Genomic DNA, 25,012 nt, shown 5'->3' with positions numbered 1-25,012 from the left:
AAGGATCTATACACAGTGCCAGCATACATAAAAAATATAATGTTCCAACATAATGAAATATATACTGTGCTTACATTCCTCCAATAATTCCCTAATAATGTGCTTCATACAATACATACAAGCACATAACCTAAAGACACATACAGTACATAGGTAATATACACACATACAGTACATAGGTAATATACACACATACAAAGAGACACTTTGACACATACATACAGGTACAAATATACATTAAGAAACATAAATACACAGACACACATATAACATGGAATATATACTAAAAGATATAGCCAATAAGCACATCATACATACAGGTACACACATACAATCACTCACAGATATATACACAAATACATATATAAATACACACACACAGATGAACTTGCTCATATATATACACAAATACATAGATTCACTTGCTCATATATATATTACACACACACACACACACACACGCATGCACACACATACATAGATTCACTTGCTCACATATATAGGCATATACATAGAGATAGACACACACACACACACACAAACATATATATACATGCACACACACTGACATACAATCACTCACATATATACACAGTCACTTACACTTAGGCCCCAAGCCATCACTCTCTGAACATACATAGAGATACACACACACATATATATGTATACATACACACACACACACACACATATATACATATACACACACACACACTGACATACAATCACTCACATATATTTTCAGTTACTTACAGTAAGTAAGGCTCCATCCCCCTCTGCACAGGCTGGAGTTTGTGGCCGGGCAGACTGTGGGCGGGGCTTCTCTCTGCCTCCTCTGCTCCTGTCTCCTCCGTGTGGAGAGAAGCTTAGAAATAGCAGATAATGACAGGGTGAGTGGCGCCCCCTTGCTGCAGGGAGGACACAGCACCCTCCATTAAACCACATACAAATCTCCCCAGCAATGGATCCTTTTTACTTCACCTGTCACCCTGAGTCTGCAGCTCCTTTTGTGAGGGCACTAGAGGGGCAGGTGAGGAAAAGGGCAGGGGCTCCAGCCCCCTTTCACTCCTATGTGTGCACGACCCTGCATAGCAGTAGGTGCCGGGACCTGAGGAGCGGTGACCGGAACAATGAAGATTACGCACCGCTGGTCACTCGCCAGGCCCCGGCTTCCTCCGGTCCTCCTGCGCCTCTATGGTTGTACGCACGGGACATCACTGAGGTCCCGTGCGTACAACCATAGAGAGGCGGAGGATCCCAGGAAGACCGCAGGAGGATCGGAGGAGGACGCGCATCGGCCGGGGAATGGTTAGTGACCCGCGGACATCCTTATGTCCCGAAAAGATTTTTCGGTACACAGGGATGTCCGGCGTAGGGAAACCTATGATTATCTGCCCGGGACGGCTCCTGTGTGCGGATGCAGGCGGGGGCCGGCCAGAGCAGGTAAAAACTAATTCATGTTTACTAAAAACCAGGGGGCCTCCAGCTGTTGTAAAACTACAACTACCAGCATGCCCGGACAGCCTTTGCCGGTCCGGGCATGCTGGGAGTTGTAGTTTCACAACAGCTGGAGGCACCCTGGTTTTTAGTATACAGTTATTAGTAATTCACCTGCGCGGTGCCCGGAACTGTATGTTCCAGGCGTAGGGCAATAAACATAGCCGGCGTGAGGTGAAAAATTCACCAGCGATCATGAGGCTGCTGCGGGCGGGGAGTGGGTAGTAAGTGCTGTACTGCACCGCCGCAGCCTCTGTATTTACCGCTGACTTCCCACTCTCGCCGCAGCAGCCTCGGGCTTATATTTGCCGTATAAGACGCACCTACTCCCCCCCCCCCCCCCGTTTTGGGGAAGAATAAGTGCGTCTTATACGGCGAAAAATAGACATCCTCTATAGATTGTACCGTACTACAAAGCTTGGTGTCATCTGCAAAGATAGAAACAGAGCTGTTAGTGCCATCCTCTATATCATTGATAAATAAATTAAACAACAGTGGTCCCAGTACTGAACCTTGGGGTACACCACTAATAACCGGGGATCAATCAGAGTACGAATCATTGACCACCACTCTCTGGGTACGGTCCATGAGCCAGTGTTCAATCCAGTTACAAACTAAAGTTTCCAAGCCCAAAGACCTTAACTTACCTGTCAGACGTCTATGAGGGACAGTATCAAATGCTTTAGCAAAATCCAGAAACACTATATCCACAGCCATTCCTCTGTCAAGGCTTCTACTCACCTCTTCATAAAAGCAAATTAGATTGCAAATTAGATTGGTTCTATTCTTAGTAAACCCATGCTGGCTATCACTTATAATACAATTATCCCCTATGTATTCCTGTATGTAACCCCTTATAAGTCCTTCAAACAATTTACCCAAAATGCACGTTAAACTTACCGGTCTACAATTTCCTGGGGAAGACCTAGACCACTTCTTGAAGATTGGTACCACATTCGCCTTGCGCCAGTCCCTTGGCACAATACCAGACACCAGTGAATCTCTAAATATCATGAACAGGGGTAAAGATATTACTGAACTTACCTCTCTAAGAACTCTTGGGTGCAATCCATCTGGCCCTGGAGATTTGCTTTACTTTACATTTTCTTTACTTAACTTACCTTGTACCAGCTCTACATTAAGCCAGTTCAGTACATTACATGATGTGTTACCATCATTGACCTGGCCAATGTCAGCTCCTCCTTCTTCCCTAGTATATACAGAACCAAAGAACCCATTCAGTAGCTCCGCCTTCTCTTGATCGCCCATGACAACCTCCCCATTATCATTATTAAGGGGTCCTACATCCTCTGTCCTTGGTTTTTTTGCATTTATATATCTAAAAAAATATTTAGGATTAGTTTTTCATTCTTTGGCCACCTGTCTCTCATTTTTTATTTTTGCTGTTTTAATTACATTTTTACAGATTTTATTAAGCTCTTTGTACTGTTTAAATGTTATAGCTGACCCATCAGATTTGTATTTTTTGAAGGCTATTTTTTGTTGTTTATTGCTCTTTTAACTTCATTTGTCAGCCATGTAGGATTTAGTTTTAATCATTTATATTTGTTCCCCTTTGGTATATATTTAGCTGTATAGTTATTTAGAGTTGATTTAAAAATTTCCCATTTACCTTCTGTATCAGACTCCTCTCCGGGTTACCAATGCATCTCAATGTTGCCAGTTGTTCCTCTAGATCCAGGATCTGAGCTTCCAAACAAACAACTCGCTCACATCTCACACAACAATATTCACCCTCGAACTACTGCTCAAGGATTGCATACATTGTACAAGATGCACACCGCACTGCATTTTCCAACATGGAGGCCATTCTAGGTTTGGGGATTGCAAAAATATCAGTAAATAAAAACAATTAAACTCCCTGAATTTAAAGTCCCTTAATGTTAAGTCCCTCTCACTTTTATACCCACACTCACTTGTATACTTCACACTCTTGTATACAGCTCAAAACAATCACAGCTCAAACAATCGCTTGTATACTTCCCTCTTATAGTTAGCAGAGACTTCCTTGCTGTTTCACTGCTGGGAGAGGCTGGACACAAGCTTGTGGGACGCAAGCTGACAGTGGGAGTATTTTTCCTCCCAGCTGTGAGCCCTGCTCTCACAGCTGTCAATCAAGGAAGTGGGTCCATGATGTAGGTGATGATGCATTGACACAGCAGGACTAGGATGTGTCCAAGCAGGCGGGGGGGGGGGGGCAGTTGTTTAACTGGCTTTTTCAGTATGAAGTACTGAAAATTTTCTAATGATAGCAATTGCAAAGCCTATTGGTTATACATGCTTTACAACATATCAAAAGTTTTTGCATCTGACAGTGCCCATTTAAAGTTACAGGATTTGTTCATACCCCTAGGGATCAATGTTTCAAGTTGAGTTATCCAAATCTCTTCACGTTGGAGCAAGCGTTTGCAGTTCATATGTCATTAATGTGAATAGTTCAAGTATTCTCCATTTTAGTTCTGTCACATTGTTTCCATGTTCTTTGAAATGTCTTGTGACTGTTGTTTCACCATATTTACTGCTACTCATACTACTCTGATCTTCCATATTTTTTTAACATTCTTTTGATAGCTGCCTTATGTTTAATAAGTCTCGTTTTAATAGGTCTACCTGTCTGTCCTACGTATCCTTTGCCACAAGGACATTTTAACAAATATATCACATAAACACTTAAACATGTAAAAACAACCTGTAATAGAGATTTTGTGACCTTTTTATGGATGAAATACTGTATCGCCTTTTATTATATTACTGTAATTATTGCAAGCCAGGCAAGCAAAGGTACCCTTTCTGCGGCTAGCAAGGAAAGTCTGTTTGTTTTTATTCTTAACAGCTATTTCACTTTTCACTAATCTGTCACCAATACTTTGTCCTCTCTTGTAAATCATCATAGGTGGCTCAGCAAAGATTTTTCCATATTTGGAATCCGTTTATAACAGACCCCAGTATTTTTTAATAGTCTTTTTAATTAAGTTGGATCTTTTGTGAAAAGTCCCCATGTACATAATGCGGTTAGTCTTTTATTTTTTCTTAGATCGTTGGTGTAATTTAACGTGTGAAATTTTTCCTACCTCCTTACTCACTTAGGTTATTATCTGTTTTTTATACCCTTTAGCAATAAACGTATTAACTATTTTTTTCACTGTTATTTTTATACTTCAAATCAGTACTAGCGATTCTCATCGCTCTTATAAACTGGCTATTAGGTAATCCCTTAAACACATTGGGAGCATGATAGCTTTTTTTTTTATTCAACATATTATTCCTGTCAGAGGGTTTAGAATAAAGTGTAGTGGTAAAACTATGATTTTCTTTTTTCATCTCTACATCAAGAAAATAAATCTTAACAGGATCATATTTAAGGGTTAATTTTATAGTCTCATGTAGACTTTTAAGGGTATTAACGAATTGTAATAGAGTTCTCATCGTCCTTCCATAGTAGGAATTGCCCAGGTGTCTAACTGATTCAACAGATTTTTTGGTACCTTTAGAAAAAATCTCTTGCACTGATGTCACCTTTTTATGCACTTTAGATGTACAAAGCTTGTTAACAAATATCTCACGAGGAGGGAGTTGAAAAAATCTGATACATTATGTAATAATCCTGATCTTAATAACAGTACCATATCCTTTTTGATGATATTATTAGATTCTGTACTAGTTAAGAATTATTTCAGATTTGACGAGGAGTTCTTATTACAGAAATATGGCGTTTCTATGGGGTCCTCAGTGGCCCCAAGCCTCACCAATATTTTTATGGTAAGTTATGAAGATGAAAAGATTTTTGCTACTGGAATGTTGGAACAGTCATTCACGTGGCTTCACTACGTGGATGACATGTTCCTACTTTGGAAGGACGATGAGAAATCTCTATTACAATTCATTGATACCCTTAACAGTCTACATGAGACTATAACATTCACCCTTACATATGATCCTGTTAAGATTTATTTTCTTAAAAAAGAAAATCACGGTTTTACAACTACACTTTAATCTAAACACTCTGACAGGAATAATATGTTGAATTAAAAAAGCTATCATGCTCCCAATGTGTTTAAGGGATTACCTAAAAGCCAGTTTATAAGCGCAAGGAGTATAAAAAGAACAGCAAAAAAAAAGTTAATACATTTATTGTTAAAGGGTATAAAAAACAGATAAACCAAAGTGAGTAAGGAGGTCTTTTTGTAGGTAATCTAATATGATGTTTTATTATACTTTGTATGCAAAAGTTTGGTTACCTTTAAGATATTACTTAACGCTCACCTGTGATTCTCCTACTTAGACTCAGTCACCCCGGTGCCTATTGCACATGTGTAAGGGGGGCTCCTCCCCCCAAACATCGTGCCATGGCCTGGGATTTCTTCTGCTTATGCACCAGCACTTTCTGTCTATGAAGACATGTAATGAAAATAGAGTATGCATTCTATGAAGCATTCTGCATGATCGTGAGTCAATTTATGCTACTATTATCCATATGTTGGATGGCCCATTGTGTTACATAATAATTTTACCATAAAGTGCATGGCATTATGACTCTTAGGTACTGGGGAGAAGAAAAAAAATGAAATTTACCCAGTCTTGAAGGGGTTAACCGACCCACTCCATTCTTCATGTGAAAGAGCACAAGAGAACACCACAAATTTTTCCTATAATGAAAATTGCAAAATAATGCAGTTCAGTAAAAACATTACTGATAAAACATATTGTCACAGGCACCAAGAAAAATGTTGTCGGCTTTACAGATGACTAAACTAACAGATGTCTTAATATGCTTGTCAGAAGACCGTTCCTAAAATAAGGGTACAGCAATATTTGTAGATCGCTTTAAAGGGTACCTTCTATAATTTTAAATCCGTCTAAACTACGAGGTGGTCCCCGGTGACTTCTGCCTGCCCTGCCAGTCTTGATTTTGAAGGATCTCTGCCTAAACCCATACAGGAATGGATCCATCAATCAAGGCCAGCAGGCAGACAGAAGCTACCAGGGAATGTGCCCGATAATTTGTGTTTCAGGCATCATGAAAATATTGACAGGTGCCCTTTAACATCTGTTGAAGCTGCATAGACATTTTATAATCAACTGAAATCTCTTGACACAAGCGCTTTCATTCACAGGGCACAGTGATCCGTGTTTTTTCTATCCCAGAAGGTCAGAAGCTGTTTGAGCTCAGGCGAGGAATGAAAAGGTGAATAAAATATTATTTTACATAGCTGCAACAACATGACTGTATGTGAAGTCTCAAACTTTTTATTTTTTTTATTCGAAATAACCCTTTCAAATTGAAACACTTAAAATTGTATCCAATGTGCTCTTTTAAATACTTGTATAAAAAATTTGGGGGTCCTGTATTCAAATCCAACTAGGAAAATATCCATAGTTTTCTTTCACACAAACAACATTCTAACAGGTTAGAGTTTGACCTATAATAGGGTCAGAATTTAATGTAATTATCTCTGTGCTGCAGAAAATACTATTAAATGAATAAAATAAATACATTTCACAAATAAAACCTACGTCCAGAAGGTGTTTTTGGCACTACATACATGACATAGGCACTGTTATAGCAATCAGACAAGCATCCCTTGTAGATTATGTGAACCTAAGGGCCCTATTACACGGGGTAATTAACGGGTGAACAAGCCAATATTGCTCTTTGCAATAGGACCAACAAATAGCCATTGAATAAGCAAATACTCGTTAGACGAATGATCATTTCTTTCTGATCTGTCAAGAGTCATTTGTCTTCTGCACATTTCCCTGTGTAAAACGGGTGGGTGGCCATCAAATGATGGCAGCAAATGGTTGCACGAACGATCCAGCCATCGTTCAAGCAGGCCTTCCTTCATGATTAATAAGCCTTAGGCTGTCCATGTAGGGCCATCTAATAGGGCCCTAACTTGCATTCCCTATATGAGCTTATGGAGATTTACATTCAGTTCTCTACCAGGGGCCTGATTCTTGTGCCTGTAATAAAGGCACAAAAATTAGTTTGTGAGTGCAGTAATTAAAGTGCATCTGTCACTCACCTCAACAGTTGGAGCATAAGGATATGGGCCACAGTTTGTAAACTTAATGTGGCTTTTTTCTAATCCTGGCGAACAGTCAGAAAAGCCACCCAAATCACAGAGGCATGCCTCCTCATGCTCTGATCCTTCAGCCTTCAGCATGTAACTCTGTGAGTCAATCAGGGTGGGGAGAAGGCATGCGGCCAGCCTCTCCAACTTTTCAGCTGTATTAGAAGACAGCCGCAATATAAGTTCACAATCTTCAGCCACAGTAAGTAAAGGTACCATCTGTCATATCTTCTTATGTCCTGGTCAAAATTTTAATGCCATAACTCAGTTATGAATTATGAACATAAATATGATTGACGAGATGACGTTAACGCAAAGGAGGTTATATTATACACAGGTATTATAAAAATATGCAGATTATATGGTTATAGGTAATAAACATAATGAGTAAATAACACAATGATATATAGAAATTAATATCATTAGATATGGGTATATATCCATATATTAATAAAGTATTACAAGCTTTTGTTGTCTACAAGTCAGTAGAACAATAAACAGTTGTTAATGCACAACTGTTATGGATATTGTACCCCCAGACTATTACCATGATAACAGATATAGATAACAACTGCAATGCAGCCATACCTTTTGGCTGCTCTTTATCAAACGTTATCAGCCAGAAAATAGTTTTATCCTGCTGTCTCCAACAGTCGGATTGGCGTGGTCTGTGCTTCGCAATGCCGCACCTCCACCATGCCTCCTTTGTAACTGAGCATTGGGAGCGCTGTTTGATTGACATACAGGTGCCCAGTGCAAGCGGCCCTGATATTTATGATGTGCGGTAGGGATCGACCAATTATTGGTTTGGTCGATATTATCGGCCAATAATCACGATTTTGGACATTATCGGTATCGGCAATTACCTTGCCGATATGCCGATAATGCCCCGCCCCCCTGCCAGAGACGACCGTCGACACCGCTTCCCCATTGCCTCCCCCCATCCTCTGCCCACATACTGCTGCCGTTGCCCCATTGCCTCCCCCCATCTTCTGCCGCCACTGCCCCATTGCCTCCCCCCATCCTCTGGCCACATGCCGCTGCCCCATCACCTCCTCCTTATCCTCTGCCCACAGACCGCCGCCGCCCACCCATCCTCTGCCCACATCCCGCTGCTGCCCCATCGCCTCCCATCCCCGGTGTTATAATTAACTGTTCCCGGGGTCCGCAATCCTTCTGGCTCTTGCGCTGTTGCTGTGCGCTGCGTAATGACGAGTGACGTCCCCAACGCCGACGGAGCCAGAAGGATCGCGGACCCCAGGAACAGGTAATTATAACTCCGGGGATGGGGGTAGGCGATGGGGCGGTGGCGGTATGTGGGCAGAGGATGGGGGGGGGGGGGGGCGGCGATAGGGCGCTCACTTTAAATCATTGATCTGCAACGGCTTCTGCCTCGTTGAAATAGCCGATCATTTATACCGGAATATCGGTATAAGTTATCGGCTATCGACCGGAAAGGTGACAGATTATCGGTATCATCCCTAAAAAATTGATATCAGTCAATCCCTAATGTGCGGGTCAGCGTGAATCCTCTGAGGCTTTACGTAATATGTGCACCTTTATAATATACAGTACCTGTGCACCTCTTCTTTTTTCTCTGGGTGCTGGAGACAGAGAGCTCGCTGTACTATAGAGGCGCACGGAGCTGGTGGCAGACTACACGAGTGAGTGCTTTGTCGCTGCCGACTCTGTTCCTCTAGTGAAAGCAGAAGCAGCGCGTCTCTGGCACCCAGAGGAAAAAGAGGTGTCCGAGCACTGTATATTATGAGGGTGCACATATTTCATGAATCCACTGAGGCTTTACATAAGCCCGCACATCATGAAAATCAGAGCTGCTTGCGCTGGGGACTTGAATGTCAATTGCAGAGTGGTCCCAGCGCTCACTTACAGTTGATAGGTGTTGCAGAGGTGCGAACCCTCAGCCACGCCTAACCAACTGTTGCTGACTGCACGCTAAAACTATTTTCTGACTGATAGTGTGATAAAGAGCAGCCAAAGGTACGGCTGCATTGCAATTGTCATCATCTATACTTTCATGGTATTTGTCTGGGGGGGGTACAATATCCATGACAGTTGTGCTTTAACTTGGATAGATGGATATCCTATAAGAAAAGGCTCTATCACTCTGCAAGTGGCAACCTCATGATATCAAGATGGGCAATCTCATAGGCATGAATGTGGAATGATAAATTCACTCTGCCCTCTTCTAACCACTACACATTACATGATACTGGAAATGGGCACACGCCATCTAAGGATACAACATGGAAGAGATATTGGCCCTGATTTACTAAGAGTGGAGTGTAGTTTTCTATGTTTTTTTTTTCCCCATCAGATATTTTTTCCAGGCAATTTACTAAGGTTTCCCTACATTTTGCACTTTTACCTATATTTAGCTTTTTTACACATGCTCTGAACTGTAGGGTTTTCCTCAGCTCAAATCCACCACATTTTGTGTGGAAACCTTAGTATATATGTTGGGATTTTTAGAAAAAGTAAGGGACGCGCAACCACGCCCTCTTCACAACAGCCACGTCACTTTTTCGGGTTTTCTCAATAAAATGGAGAGTTTATCAGTTTTGTTTTGTTTTTCTTTCAATTCTGGTGCAAAACCCAACAAAACAGGTTGGGTTTATAATAGTAAATTAGTAAATATAATTAAATAAATTATATATATATATATTATAAGTAAATATAATTAAATAGTAAAATAGTAAATTAAACATCATTCTGCCCATTAGGAACTACGGTATATTCCACACATGACTTTTGGTAAGACTTCTAAGACCAGGCACAAACCTATATGATCTGGTGTGCACTATATTTTAGCGGGAAAACCTTGAAGCAAGTTTTTCCTAGGGGGAAATATATTTATAACACTTAACTTGGTGAAGGATATCTGCCTACATCTAAAGCACTAGTTCAATGCTTTGATGTGGGTCTGGGAAATGGATTCTTCTGCAGTTGGAATTCAGAATCCAGAACATCCTAAGACAACAATCTCGATATGGAAATTAATTAATTAATTTAATAAATGTATTCATTCATTAATCTAAATGGTATAATTTCACATAAAGCAGGGTAGTCTTAATTGAATGAAATACCATTTCTGTGTCTCTTACTAGTCATGCGGTACCTGCCATCTGCGTCTAGAAACATTTGGCGGACCATTGCCTCGTCATGTGTAGCCATCTCCCTATTACCGAGTGTTCAAACCGGTTGGTTCTGATCTACTCTGATCTCACCATGGCTGTCCCAGGCCCCTTTTTGACCAATTCAGATGCAGGACTCAGAGAAATAGATGATCTCTCAAAGTATTCAGAAGATTTCTCTTGTATTTTGTCTTTCTTGTGTGTCTCATGTGACTCAACATCTGGTTTAAAACCACGTTCTGTTATCTGTTGGTCACACCATCCTAAATTGGAATTCCCCAATGAATGTAATGTATCTTGTGTGTGTACTTATGGTAATGACTATGTGATATCACCCATATTATCTATGCACATCACATCCTGTTAATATCCAGGTGCCACATCCACCAGGGGGTGCTCTAGTAAAATATAATTAGGCTTCTTACCAATTAGCCATTTAAAACTGTTTTAAAGCGAATTCCAAACTGTCAACCATAAATAAAATATAGAGCATTAACTCTATAGAGGGGTACGCTATCTTTAACAAATTTTTTTTATCAACTGGTGCCAAAAAGTTAAACAAATTTGTAAATTACTTCTATTTAAAAATCCTAATACATCCAGTACTTTATCAGCTGCTGTATGCTCCACAGGAAGTCCTTTTTATTTTTTTTTTATTTTCTGTCTGACCACAGTGCTTTCTGTTGACACCTTTGTCCATGTCAGGAACTGTCCAGAGCAGAAGCAAATTGCCATAGCAAACCTATCTTACTCTGGACGGTTCCTGACATGGACAGAGGTGTCAGCAGAGAGCACTGTGGTCAGACAGAAAAGAAAATAACTTCCTCTGAAGCATACAGCGGCTAAGTACTGGAAGGATTAAGATTTTTAAATAGAAGTCATTTACAAATCTGCTTAACTTTCTGGCACCAGTTGATTTAAAAAAAAAAAAAATGTTTTCACCGGAGTACCCCTTTATGGAACAAGCCCATTTTGATCTTAAATGGGCACTGTCATATACAAAAACTTTTTATATGTTGTAAACCATGCAAAACCAATAGGTTTTGCAATTGCTTTCATTAGAAAATTTTCAGCATTTCATACTGAAAAAGCCAGTCAAACAATCGCCCCCCCCCCCCCCCCCCCGCGCCTGCTTGGACGCATACTAGTCCTGCTGTGTCCATGCGTCACACTTCCTTGATTGACAGCTGTGAGTGCAGGGCTCACAGCTGGAGGAAAAATCCTCCCACTGTCAGCTTGTGTCCCGCTACTGTCAGTGAAGACAAGCTGGGAGTTGTAGTTTTCCTAATGCTAGGGGAGATGTGAGCAGACAGCATACTGAGGGAGGGGGCGGAGACCTGCACAGTGAGGCCACGCCCCGTTTGAGAGGAATTCAGACTAGTGAGCTAAATTAAAAGTGTAATAAAAAAAATAAAGGTGCTAGACACATAAAAATTAGATGTACATGGTCAGGATTAGGTACTGAGTGATATATTAAAAAAAAAATTTTGTTGGATCTGACGGGTACACTTTAAGGATCAGAGCATTTTTTTTTTCAAATCTGACTTGTGTCTCTTTATGCATTAATAACTCTGGGATTCTTTAACTTAAAATAAACAACAAAGAGAGGGAAGCTATTTGAAAGATAAACAATTAATCTTTATTGAAGAAATACATATTCAAAACAATGCTTGAATAAAAACATATTAAAACAGGAGGAATAGACGGCAAGAAGGCGGCAAAACCTGGGACAAAACACTTGTCAGGCAGTAATAGATATAATTCATAAAAGTACCACGTAAACAGAAAGATGTGATGCAGCTGAGAATTTAAATGTGCAAAATGGCAGGGAATCTGGACAACAGAAGTCCTAAAGTGCAGGTGCAATTCACTATCCGCCACAATGAGCACAAAAAGTAATAAAGCTGAACAGACATCAAGCTATACCATACCATAAGAAGTACTGCAAGTCCCAGGATGCCGCCACCCCTACACGTGTTTCGGTCCGCTGACCTTCGTCCGGGGGTGACGGCATCCAAGCAACTATGGGTATTTATATGATGTATGACCAATTGCAGAGCAAGTATCTAAATTATTAACCTTTATCACCTGTATAGGGCGCTCCGCTCTGCGTCATCACCGGCGACCGCATCCCGAAGCCCGCGTCATGTGACGCCCACGCAACAAAGTCACGTGAGCGGCACATAGAGACGCAAGATCCAGGAGTACGGTAGCCGGGGAGAAGGCAGAGCAGGACGCGTTTACAAAGGAAGAGTACACCGGGGACCCCTAGTGGATGAATCAAGGTATCGCACCTAGCACTGACAATAAAGTGACTAAGTGCTCCGGATTAGAACATAATAGGATAGAAAGATGCAGCATGATTGGGATAATTGATTAATATAAAGGGGCAATATAATAATAATAATTATATGTGTATATATATATATATATATATATATATATATAGGTACAAAAATCAACAAATAATCACTATATATATATATATATATATATATATATATATATATATCAATCACATATATACAAAATATACGAAATTTACATTGATTAGAAAATATATATAAATACACCTGTACACGTATATACAAATATATATATATATATATATATATATATATATATATATATATACACAAAGAAAACCATAAAATAATGAATATGAAGTACATTAGCATTAAGTGAAATATTGACACTGTGTGTAAGGTGAATGAAAAATATAAATTAATTTGATGGGTGAAAAAATGTGTGTATATATACATGAAAATAGTGTGAATTGATAAAAAATGATATATGAAAAAATAGTGTGAATGTGTGTACAAAGGTGAAAATGTGTAGTGTAAAATAACCATGCTCTAAGCAATATAAAATTAATATTAATAAAATAAATACATAAAATAAAGAAATATATATGTAAACATATATAAATAAAATCAATATAAACACATTAATATACATTGATTGTTGGGCGACCACTGCTTATCGCATGGATGGTAGTGCACATACATCCATGCCCGGCGACCAACCAACAACGTGATGAGGTGACAAAAACGTGAAAAAAGTTTCTGCCTCTCCCCGGCTACCGTACTCCCGGATCTTGCGTCTCTATGTGCCGCTCACATGACTTTGTTGCGTGGGCTTCACATGACGCGGGCTTCGGAATGCGGCCGCCGGTGATGACGCCTAGTTGCTTGGATGCAGTCACCCCCGGACGAAGGTCAGCGGACCGAAACACGTGTAGGGGTGGCGGCATCCTGGGACTTGCAGTACTTCTTATCATTACTTGGTATGTATAGCTTGATGTCTGTTCAGCTTTATTACTTTTTGTGCTCATTGTGGCGGATAGTGAATTGCACCTGCACTTTAGGACTTCTGTTGTCCAGATTCCCTGCCATTTTGCACATTTAAATTCTCAGCTGCTTCACATCTTTCTGTTTTCATGGTACTTTTATGAATTATATCTATTACTGCCTGACAAGTGTTGTGTCCCAGGTTTTGCCGCCTTCTTGTCGTCTATGCCTCCTGTTTTAATATGTTTTTATTCATGCACTGTTTTGAATATGTATTTCTTCAATAAAGATTAATTGTTTATCTTTCAAATAGCTCCCCTCTCTTTGTTGTTTGTTTGAATTTTTTGGAGTCTAGTTGGCTTTTCCTGTCACATCAAGAGGGCTTTTTAGTGATACAGCACCCCATTTCTCATTTGAGAAACTACTATAGTTACCTTCCCATTGTGGCATTTATTATAGGTGTATGCTTGTATATGCCCTAGGTATATAGAAACCTTCTTTGCATGTTTTTTGTATTTTGATTCTTTAACTTATCATACTGATTCTGAGAATGTTTTTTCGTGACATTCTACAGTGGTAAATTTTCGTTGATTCTTGCATAATTTCTTGGTGAAAAATTCCAACATTTTAAGAAAAATTGGGAAATTAAGCATTTTTCTAACTTTGAAACTCTTTGCTTGTAAGGAAAATGGACCATACAAATAAATTATGTATTGATTCACATATACAATATGTCTGCTTTATGTTTGCATCATAACGTTGACATGTTTTTACTTTTTGACATGTTTTTTTAGGAACAGTTCAGTTTTGAAGTGAATTTGTGGGTCTTTGTTAGAAATCCCCCGTAAACTTTCTGAATGTTATTTTGATTACTTTAAGGGGTGCAGTTTTAATTATGGGGTCATTTAACTCTTTAGGGGCTTCACAGGAATAGCAGCAAAGTATAGGAGAAAAATCTAAATTTTTTACACTAACCTTTTCTTGTAGCCCCATTTTTTTCATTTTCACAAGGAGTAAAAAAAGAATGTGTAACCCAAATACCTCATGTGTGGATGTAAATTGCTCAATGGGTGCACTAGAGGGTTCAGAAGGGAAGGTGCAACATTGGGCTTTTGGAGAGAGCGAATTTTGCTGAAATGGTTTTTGGGGGGCATATCGCATTTAGATAACCCCCATGGTGCCAGAACAAAAAAAAAAAAAACACATGGCACACTATTTTGGAAACTACACCCTTAAGGAACGTAACAGGGGGGGAGGGGGGGTACTGTGAAGTTAACATCCCACAGGTGTTTGATGAACTTTCGTTAAAGTGGGACGTGAAAATTTAAAATGAGATGATTTTTTTTCACTAAAATGCAGGTTTTACCCCAAATTTTTCATTTTCGCTAAGTATAGTAGGAGAAAAAAAACCTCAAAATTTGTAACCCCATTTGTTCTGATTATGGAAATACCCCGTATGTGGACATGAAGTGCTCTGCGGGTGCACAACATGGCTCAGAAGAGAAGGAGCTCCATTGGGCTTTTGGAGAGAGAATTCAGCTGGAAGTCAGGGGCCATGTGCGTTTTCAAACCTCCTATGGTCCCAGAACAGCGGAACCCCCCCCCCACATATGCCATCATTTTGGAAACTACACCCCTCTAGGAACGTAACAAGGGGTACAGTGAGTACTTACACCTCACAGGTGTTTTGGAAAAGTGAGCCATACATTTTCTCTAAAATGCTGTTGTTACCCAAAATGTTTCCTTTGCAAGAGTTAATAGGAGAAAAGGCACCCTAAAATGTGTAACTCCATTATCCACCAAGCATGAAAATACCCCATATGTGGACGTAACATGCTGTGTGGACCCACAACAACAGGGCTCAAGAGTCATAGAGCTATGTTCGCATTTGAGGCCAATGACATGGCAGTAGCAAATGGTTACATACAATCAGAGGAAAAAAAACAACCACATGTGACCCCATTACAGACCCCCCCCCCCCCCCCCCTGGAATGGGTATAGGGGTGAGGTGGATATTTTGAACACAAAGGTGTTTCCAAAAAAACTTTTTCCCGGAATGGATGTGATGCAAGTGTAGATTGTGAAAATTGAAAATTTCTATTTTCAACCTATGCTCAGCTTCATCATTCTGGCAACAACCAACATACAGTGGGGGAAAAAGTATTTAGTCAGCCACCAATTGTGCAAGTTCTCTCACTAGAAAAGATGAGAGAGGCCTGTTATCTTCATCATAGGTATACCTCAACTATGAGAGACATTAAAAAAAAAAAACATAAAATCACATTGTCTGATTTTTAAAGAATTTATTTGCAAATTATGGTGGAAAATAAGTATTTGGTCAATAACAAAAGTTCATCTCAATACTTTGTTATATAACCTTTGTTGGCAATGACAGAGGTCAAACATTTTCTGTAAGTTTTCACAAGGCTTTTCACTGTTGCTGGTATTTTGGCCCATTCCTCCATGCAGATCTCCTCTAGAGCAGTGAGGTTTTGGGGCTGTCGCTGGGCAACATGGACTTTCAACTCCCTCCAAAAGTTTTCTGTGGGGTTGAGAACTGGAGACTGGCTAGGCCACTCCAGGACCCTGAAATGCTTCTTAGAAGTTTGGGATCATTGTCATGCTGAAAGACCCACACCCATCTTCAATGCCCTTGCTGATGGAAGGAGGTTTTTACTCAAAATCGCACGATACATGGCCCCATTCATTCTTTCCTTTACACTGATGAGTCATCCTGGTCCCTTTGATGAAAAACAGCCCCAAAGCATGATGTTTCCACCCCCATGCTTCACAGTAGGTATGGTGTTCTTTGAGTGCAACTCTGCATTCTTTCTCCTCCAAACACGACGTGTTGAGTTTTTACCAAAAAGTTCTACTTTGGTTTCATTTGACCATATGACATTCTCACAATCCTTTGGATCATCCAAATGCTCTCTAGCAAACTTCAGACGGGCCTCAACATGTACTGGCTTAAGCAGGGGGACACGTCTGGCACTGCATGATTTGAGTTCCTGGCGGCGTAGTGTGTTACTGATGGTAGCCTTTGTTACTTTGGTCCCAGCTCTCTGGAGGTCATTCACTAGGTCCCCCTGTGTGATTCTGGGATTTTTGCTCACCGTTCTAGTGATAATTTTGACACCATGGGGTGAGATCTTGCGTGGAGCCCCAGATCGAGGGAGATTATCAGTGGTCTTGTATATCTTCCATTTTCTAATAATTACTCCCACAGTTGATCTCTTCACACCAAGCTGCTTTCCTATTGCAGATTCAGTCTTCCCAGCCTGGAGCAGGTCTACAATTTTGTTTCTGGTGTCCTTCGACAGCTCTTTAGTTTTGGCCATAGGGAAGTTTGGAGTGTGACTGTTTGAGGTTGTGGACAGGTGTCTTTTATACTGATAACAAGTTCAAACAGGTGGCATTAATACAGGTAACGAGTGGAGGACAGAGGACACTCTTCACCTGTTGGGCACGAAGGGTGCACCTATGCGCCCTTCTCCCACTCCCTTTCGATGAGAAACCATAGATCAATGTAAAAGATCAGTGAATGCAGTGTTATAGCCCCCTATGGGAGCTATAACATTGCAAAAAAAAAAAAAAAAAGTGGAAAAAAAAAAAGTTAATAAAGTTCATCCCTTCCCTAATAAAAGTTTGAATCACCCCCTTATCCCATTTAAAAAAGAAAAGACAGTGTAAATAAAAATGTGGAATTGCCGCGTGCGGAAATGTCCGAATTATAAAAAATATATCCTTAAACTGCACGTTCAATGGTGTACGCGCAAAAATAATTCCAAAGTATGCATATGCTCTTGCGTCCTGGTACTTAAGGATGAAGGGCGTATGCATACGCCCATGGGAATTTCGAGGGGACTGGAACGGGGTGACTGCTGATATCGATCTGTAGGCATCCAGCGCAAATGCCCAGGGGGTGCCACCCCTCCTATCCCTGCAATTGGTCGTCAGAAGCGACGACCAATAGCAGATCGGGGGCGCGGGGGTTAACTTTCGTTCCCCCCCCACCCACAATAGGCGGGGCAGAACGGGGAACCGAAGGGGACCAGGCGCCGAAGATCCACTTACCCATCCGGAGGCAGCGGGCGATGGTGATCGGCAGGCGGCGATGTCGTGCGGCAGAAGTGGACGGCTCCCTGGATCCTACGGAAGCCGGGAAGTTGCCTAGCAACATCTGGAGGGTACAGTCTGAGACCACTATACAGTAGTCTCTAACCTGTAGCTAGGGTTGCCACCTTTCCCTCAGAAAAATACCGGTCATGGGTGTGGCTATGTGGGGGGTGGAGCTACAAAAGGGGAGGGGCCAGATTGCACAGGGGCTGAAGGATCAGGGGTTTAAGAAATGGCACGGGGGATGGGAGGGGGGTTTAAGAAATGGCATAGGGGATTGGAGGGATACAATATATATGCGGGGGGAATTTTCCTATATCGCACAAAAAATTTACATTTATAGAATACCTACCAAAACCCTATTTATGCCAGCGGCGGCGGTAGTGGTGGTGCGCGACAGCAACGCTAGCTCTCTCTGATGACAAGTGACGTCCCCCTGCGCAACGTCAGATAAACAGGCTAATCAGACAGTATCACACATGACAGATTTAGATACACAGGCTCAGCAGATAGTATCCCACATGACAGATATAGATACACAGGATCAGCTCACAGTATCACACATGACAGGATTAGATACACAGGCTCAGCAGACAGTATCGCACATGACAGGATTAGATACACAGGCTCCTATCCCACATGACAGATTTGGATATACAGGCTCAGCAGACAGTATCACACATGACAGGATTAGATACAGAGCGCAGCAGATAGTTTCACACATTAAAACATTAAATAACATCGGAAAATAAAAAAATTTCAAAAAACAAACAAACATTAAATCAGTGTTTCCCAACCAGGGTGCCTCCAGCTATTGCAAAACTACAACTCCCTGCATGCATGGACAGCCAAAGGCTGTCCGGGCATGATGGGAGTTGTAGTTTTGCAACAGCTGGGGGGCACCCTGCTTGGGAAACACTGCATCAAATACACAATTTTGCAGAGAGGTCTCACCAGTCTCTTGTCTTCACTTTCTCCTTTCCCCGGGCGGCTCCAGGTTAAGGAATGTCCAGGGTTGAGGAGGAATGGGGTGGGCAATTATTTATCCCATGGGGCCACATGAGAAACTAAAAATATTGTGGAGGGCCGGGTAGTTGTCCCCCAGATTAGGCAGCATAGTTGTTCCCCAGATTAGGAGCACAGTTGTCCCCCAGATTAGGCAGCATAGTTGTCCCCCAGATTAGGAGCACAATTGTCCCCCCGATTAGGCAGCATAATTGTCCCCCAGATTAGACAGCATAGTTGTCCCCCAGATTAGGAGCATAGTTGTCCCCCAGATTAGGAGCACAGTTGTCCCCCAGATTAGGCAGCATAGTTGTCCCCCAGATCAGTATAGTTGTCCCCCAGATTACGAGCATAGTTGTCCCCCAGATTACGAGCATAGTTGTCCCCCAGATTAGGAGCACAGTTGTCCCCCAGATTAGGAGCACAGTTGTCCCCCAGATTAGGAGCACAGTTGTCCCCCAGATTAGGAGCACAGTTGTCCCCCAGATTAGGCAGCATAGTTGTCCCCCAGATCAGTATAGTTGTCCCCCAGATCAGTATAGTTGTCCCCCAGATCAGTATAGTTGTCCCCCAGATCAGTATAGTTGTCCCCCAGATCAGTATAGTTGTCCCCCAGATCAGTATAGTTGTCCCCCCAGATCAGTATAGTTGTCCCCCCAGATTACGAGCATAGTTGTCCCCCAGATTACGAGCACAGTTGTCCCCCAGATTAGGAGCACAGTTGTCCCCCAGATTAGGAGCACAGTTGTCCCCCAGATCAGTATAGTTGTCCCCCAGATCAGTATAGTTGTCCCCCAGATCAGTATAGTTGTCCCCCAGATTACGAGCATAGTTGTACCCCAGATTAGGCAGCTCCCCCCCCCCCCACACACACATATATACACACAGACACACATATACACACACACACACATATATACACAGACACACATATACACAGACACACATATACACAGACACACAGAGACACATGTATACAGACACATATATACAGACACATATATACAGACACATATATACAGACACATATATACAGACACATATATACAGACACATATATACAGACACATATATACAGACACATATATACAGACACATATATACAGACACATATATACAGACACATATATACAGACACATATATACAGACACATATATACAGACACATATATACAGACACATATATACAGACACATATAATCACACACAGACACATATAATCACACACAGACACATATAATCACACACAGACACATATAATCACACACAGACACATATAATCACACACAGACACATATAATCACACACAGACACAGACACAGACATACACACACAGACACAGACACAGACATACACACACAGACACAGACACAGACATACACACACAGACACAGACACAGACATACACACACAGACACAGACACAGACATACACACACAGACAGACACAGACATACACACACAGACACAGACACAGACATACACACACAGACACAGACATACACACACAGACAGACATACACACACAGACACAGACATACACACACAGACACAGACATACACACACAGACACAGACATACACACACAGACACAGACATACACACACAGACACAGACATACACACACAGACACAGACATACACACACAGACACCGATATATACCGATATCTCATCCCTTCCCCAATATCGCGCCACACCCCTACCCCTTAATTCCCTGGTTGAACTTGATGGACATATGTCTTTTTTCGACCGTACTAACTATGTATACTATGTATACACACAGACACCTATATATACACACAGACACCTATATATACACACAGACACCTATATATACACACAGACACCTATATATACACACAGACACCTATATATACACACAGACACATATAATCACACACAGACACATATAATCACACACAGACACATATGTGCACACACAGACACATATAATCACACACAGACACATATGTGCACACACAGACACATATGTGCACACACAGACACATATGTGCACACACAGACACATATGTGCACACACAGACACATATGTGCACACACAGACACATATGTGCACACACAGACACATATGTACACACACAGACACATATGTACACACACAGACACATATGTACACACACAGACACTCACCCGCCCTGCGCAGCAGAGGGAGACAGGATACACGGCCTCTCCTCCTCTCCCCTCCCTGCTCTGCCTATGGAGGGTTGTAAGACTGCACGGCAGAGGGAAGGAGGGGGAGGGGGAGAGAGGAGACAGGAGGTGCATGCCCCCTCCCCAGCACTGTACAATCTCTTTCTGTCATCGCATGGAGCTCTCCCTGTCACAGGCTGGTGGTGTTAGACCTGGGCATTGTACAGCCCGACAGTCAGTGGGCTTTGTGTCGGGGGCTGAAACTGTAGTGCGGCAGTCTGCAGGTCACAGGCAAAATGTAGTTGCCGGTCATGAAAGCAGTGCTCTTCTGGGGATGCTGCTCAGTCCGCCCCTGTCAGTGAATGAAAAATACCGGCCATTGCATGGCCGGTATTTTTCATCCAAACTTACCGGCACAGCCCAGAATGTAGATGAAAATACCGGCTGTGCCGGTAAAATACCGGCAGGGTGGCAACCCTACCTGTAGCCCTCCAGATGTTTCAAAACTACAACTCCCAGCATGCCCAGACAGCTTTTTGGGCATGCTGGAATATGTAGTTTTGCAGCAGCTGGAGGGCTACAGTTTGAGACCACTATACAGTGGTCTCTAAACTGTATCCCTCCAGATCTTGCAAAACTACAACTCCTAGCATGCCAAAACAGCTGTTTGCTGTCTGGGCATGCTGGGATTTGTAGTTGCGTACCTCCTACTGTTGCATAACTACATTTCCCAGCATGCTCTTCGGCGATCGGTACATGCTGGGACTTGTAGTTTTGCAACAGCTGGAGGCACACTGGTTGGAAAATACTGAGTTAGGTAACAGAACATAACTGAAGGTTTTCCAACCAGTGTGCCTCCAGCTGTTGCAAAAGTACAACTCCCAGCATGTACTGACAGACCGTGCTTGCTGGGAGTTGTAGTTTTGAAACAGCTGGAGGTCCCCCCCCCCCCCCCCCCATGTTAATGTACAGGGTGCATTCACACAGGCAGGTTTACAGCAAGTTTCCTGCTTCAAGTTTGGACTGCGGCACATTTTTCGCGGGAAACTCTCCGTAACACACCTGTGCGAATGTACCCTAAAAACACTACACTAACACAAAATAAATAAAACACTACATAAACACCCCCTTACACTGTCCCCTCCCCCCCCCCCCCCCCCCTGCCCCCAATAAAAATGAAAAACATATTGTACGGCAGTGTTTCCAAAACGGAGCTTCCAGCTGTTGCAAAACAACAACTCCCAGCATTTCTGGACAGCCACTGACTGTCCAGGCATGCTGGGAGTTTATCAACAGCTGGAGGCACCCTGTTTGGGAATCACTGGCGTAGAATACCCCTATGTCCACCACTATGCAATCCCTAATTTAGTCCTCAAATGCGCATGGCGCTCTCTCACTTCGGAGCCCCGTCGTATTTCAAGGAAACAGTTTAGGGCCACATATGGGGTATTTCCGTACTCGGGAGAAATTGCACTACAAATTTTGGGGGGCTTTTTCTCCTTTTACCCCTTATGAAAAGGAAAAGTTGGGGGCTACACCAGCCTGTTAGTGTACATTTTTTTTTTGTACACTAACATGCTGGTGTTGCCCCATACTTTTTATTTTCACAAGCAGTAAAAGGAAAAAAATACACCAAAATTTGTAGCGCTATTTCTCCTGAGTACGTAAATACCCCATATGTGGGCGTGAAATGCTCTGCGGGCGCACAACAAGACTCAGGAGTGAGAGCGCACCATGTATATTTGAGGCCTAAATTGGTGATTTGCACAGGGGTGGCTGATTTTACAGCGGTTCTGCCATAAATGAAAAAACATAAATACCCACATGTGACCCCATTTTGGAAACTACACCCCTCACGGAACGTGACAAGGAGTAGAGTGAGCCTTAACACCCCACAGGTGTTTGACGGATTTTCATTAAATTTGGATGGGAAAATGAAGAAAACATTTTTCACTAAAATGCTGGTGTTACCCTAAATTTTTTATTTTCACAAGGGAAAATAGGAAAAAGCCCCCCAAAATTTGTAACCCCATTTCTTCTGAGTAAGAACATACCCCATATGTGGATGTAAAGTGCTCTGCGGGTGAACTACAATGCTCAGAAGCGAAGGAGCGCCATTGGGATTTTGAAGAGAAAATTTCTCCGGAATTGAAGGCCACGTGTGTTTAAAAAGCCCCCATCGTGCCAGAACAATGGACTTCCCCCACATGTGACCCCATTTTGGAAACTACACCCCCTCATGTAATGTATTAAGGGGTGCAGTGAGCATTTACGCCCCACAGGTGTCTGACAGATTTTTGGAACAGTGGTCCATGAAAATGAAAAATGTAATTTTAATTTAATTTAATTCCAAATATCTGTCAAACGCCAGTGGGGTGTAAATACTCACTGCACCCCTTATTAAATTCTGTGAGGGGTGTAGTTTCCAAAATGGGGTCACATGTGGGGGGTCCACTGTTCTGGCACCACAGGGGGCTTTGTAAACGCACATGGCCCCTGACTATCATTCCAAACAAATTCTCCTTCCAAAAGCTCAATGGCTCTCCTCTTCTTCTGAGCATTGTAGTTCGCCAGCGGAGCACTTGACGTCCACACATGGGGTATTACTGGGGGAAGAAATGGGGTTACATTTTCTCCTATTACCCCTTGTAAAAATGTAAAATTTAGGGAAAAACAGCATTTTTGTAAAAAATGTAAACACACTCAGGAGAAAAAGCCCCCCAAAATTTGTAACCCAATTTCTCTCATTACCACTTGTAAAAATTCAAAAACTGGGTCTACAAGAACATGCGAGTGTAAAAAATGAAGATTTTGAATTTTCTCCTTCACTGTGCTATTCCTGTGAAACACCCAAAGGGATAACACACTTACTGAATGTCATTTTGGATACTTTGAGGGGTGCAGTTTTTATAATTGGGTCATTTGTGGGATATTTCTAATATGAAGGCCCTTCAAATCTACTTCAAAACTGAACTGGTCCCTGAAAAATTCCGATTTTGAAAATTTTGTGAAAAATTGGAAAATTGCTGCTGAACTTTGAAGCCCTCTGATGTCTTCCAAAAGTAAAAACATGTCAACTTTATGATGCAAATATAAAAGTAGACCTATTGTATATGTGAATCAATATATAATTTATTTGAAATGTCTATTTTCCTTTCAAGCAGAGAGCTTCAAAGTTCGAAAAATGCTAAATTGTCAAATTTTTCATAAAATTTTTGAGTTTTTCACCAAGAAATGATGCAAGTATCGACGAAAATTTACCACTACCATAATGTAGAATGTCACAAAAAAACTATCTCTGAAACAAATTTATAAGTAAAAGCATCCCAGAGTTATTAATGCTTAAAGTGACAGTGGTCAGATTTGCAAAAAATGCTGCCGTCCTTAGGGTCCTAATGGGCTCCGTCCCCAAAAGGTTAAACGTATACATTTTCCTGCATGTAGTTATGATTTTTTCCAGAAGTATGGCAAAATCAAACCTATATAAGTTGGGTATCATTTTAATCATATGGACCTACAAAATAAAGATATGGTGTCATTTTTAACAAAAAATTTACTGCGTAGAAACGGAAGCTTCCAAAAGTTCCAAGCGTTTCTTCTTCAATTTTGTCGCACAATTATTTTCTTTTCCATTTCGGCATAGATTTTTGGGTAAAATGAATGTCATAAAGTAGAATTGGTGGCGCAAAAAATAAGCCATCAT

At 41.6% G+C, this 25,012-nt stretch overlaps 1 protein-coding gene across 3 annotated transcripts in view; it reads left to right on the top strand.

Annotated features, from left to right (window-relative positions):
- WIPI2 (WD repeat domain, phosphoinositide interacting 2) overlaps window positions 1-25,012 on the top strand; it is a 241,314-nt gene that overhangs the window by 130,055 nt on the left and 86,247 nt on the right. For all 3 annotated transcript variants that reach the window (XM_056534649.1, XM_056534648.1, XM_056534650.1), the window contains exon 7: window positions 6,633-6,703. In XM_056534649.1, coding sequence (XP_056390624.1) covers window positions 6,633-6,703 — 71 coding nt within the window. The remainder of the gene's footprint in view (window positions 1-6,632; window positions 6,704-25,012) is intronic.

This window comes from Hyla sarda, chromosome 8, assembly GCF_029499605.1.
Source record: "Hyla sarda isolate aHylSar1 chromosome 8, aHylSar1.hap1, whole genome shotgun sequence".
Lineage (NCBI taxonomy): Eukaryota > Metazoa > Chordata > Amphibia > Anura > Hylidae > Hyla > Hyla sarda.
Note: the sequence above shows the minus strand (reverse complement) of the source record. Positions and strands in the feature narration are given on the sequence as shown.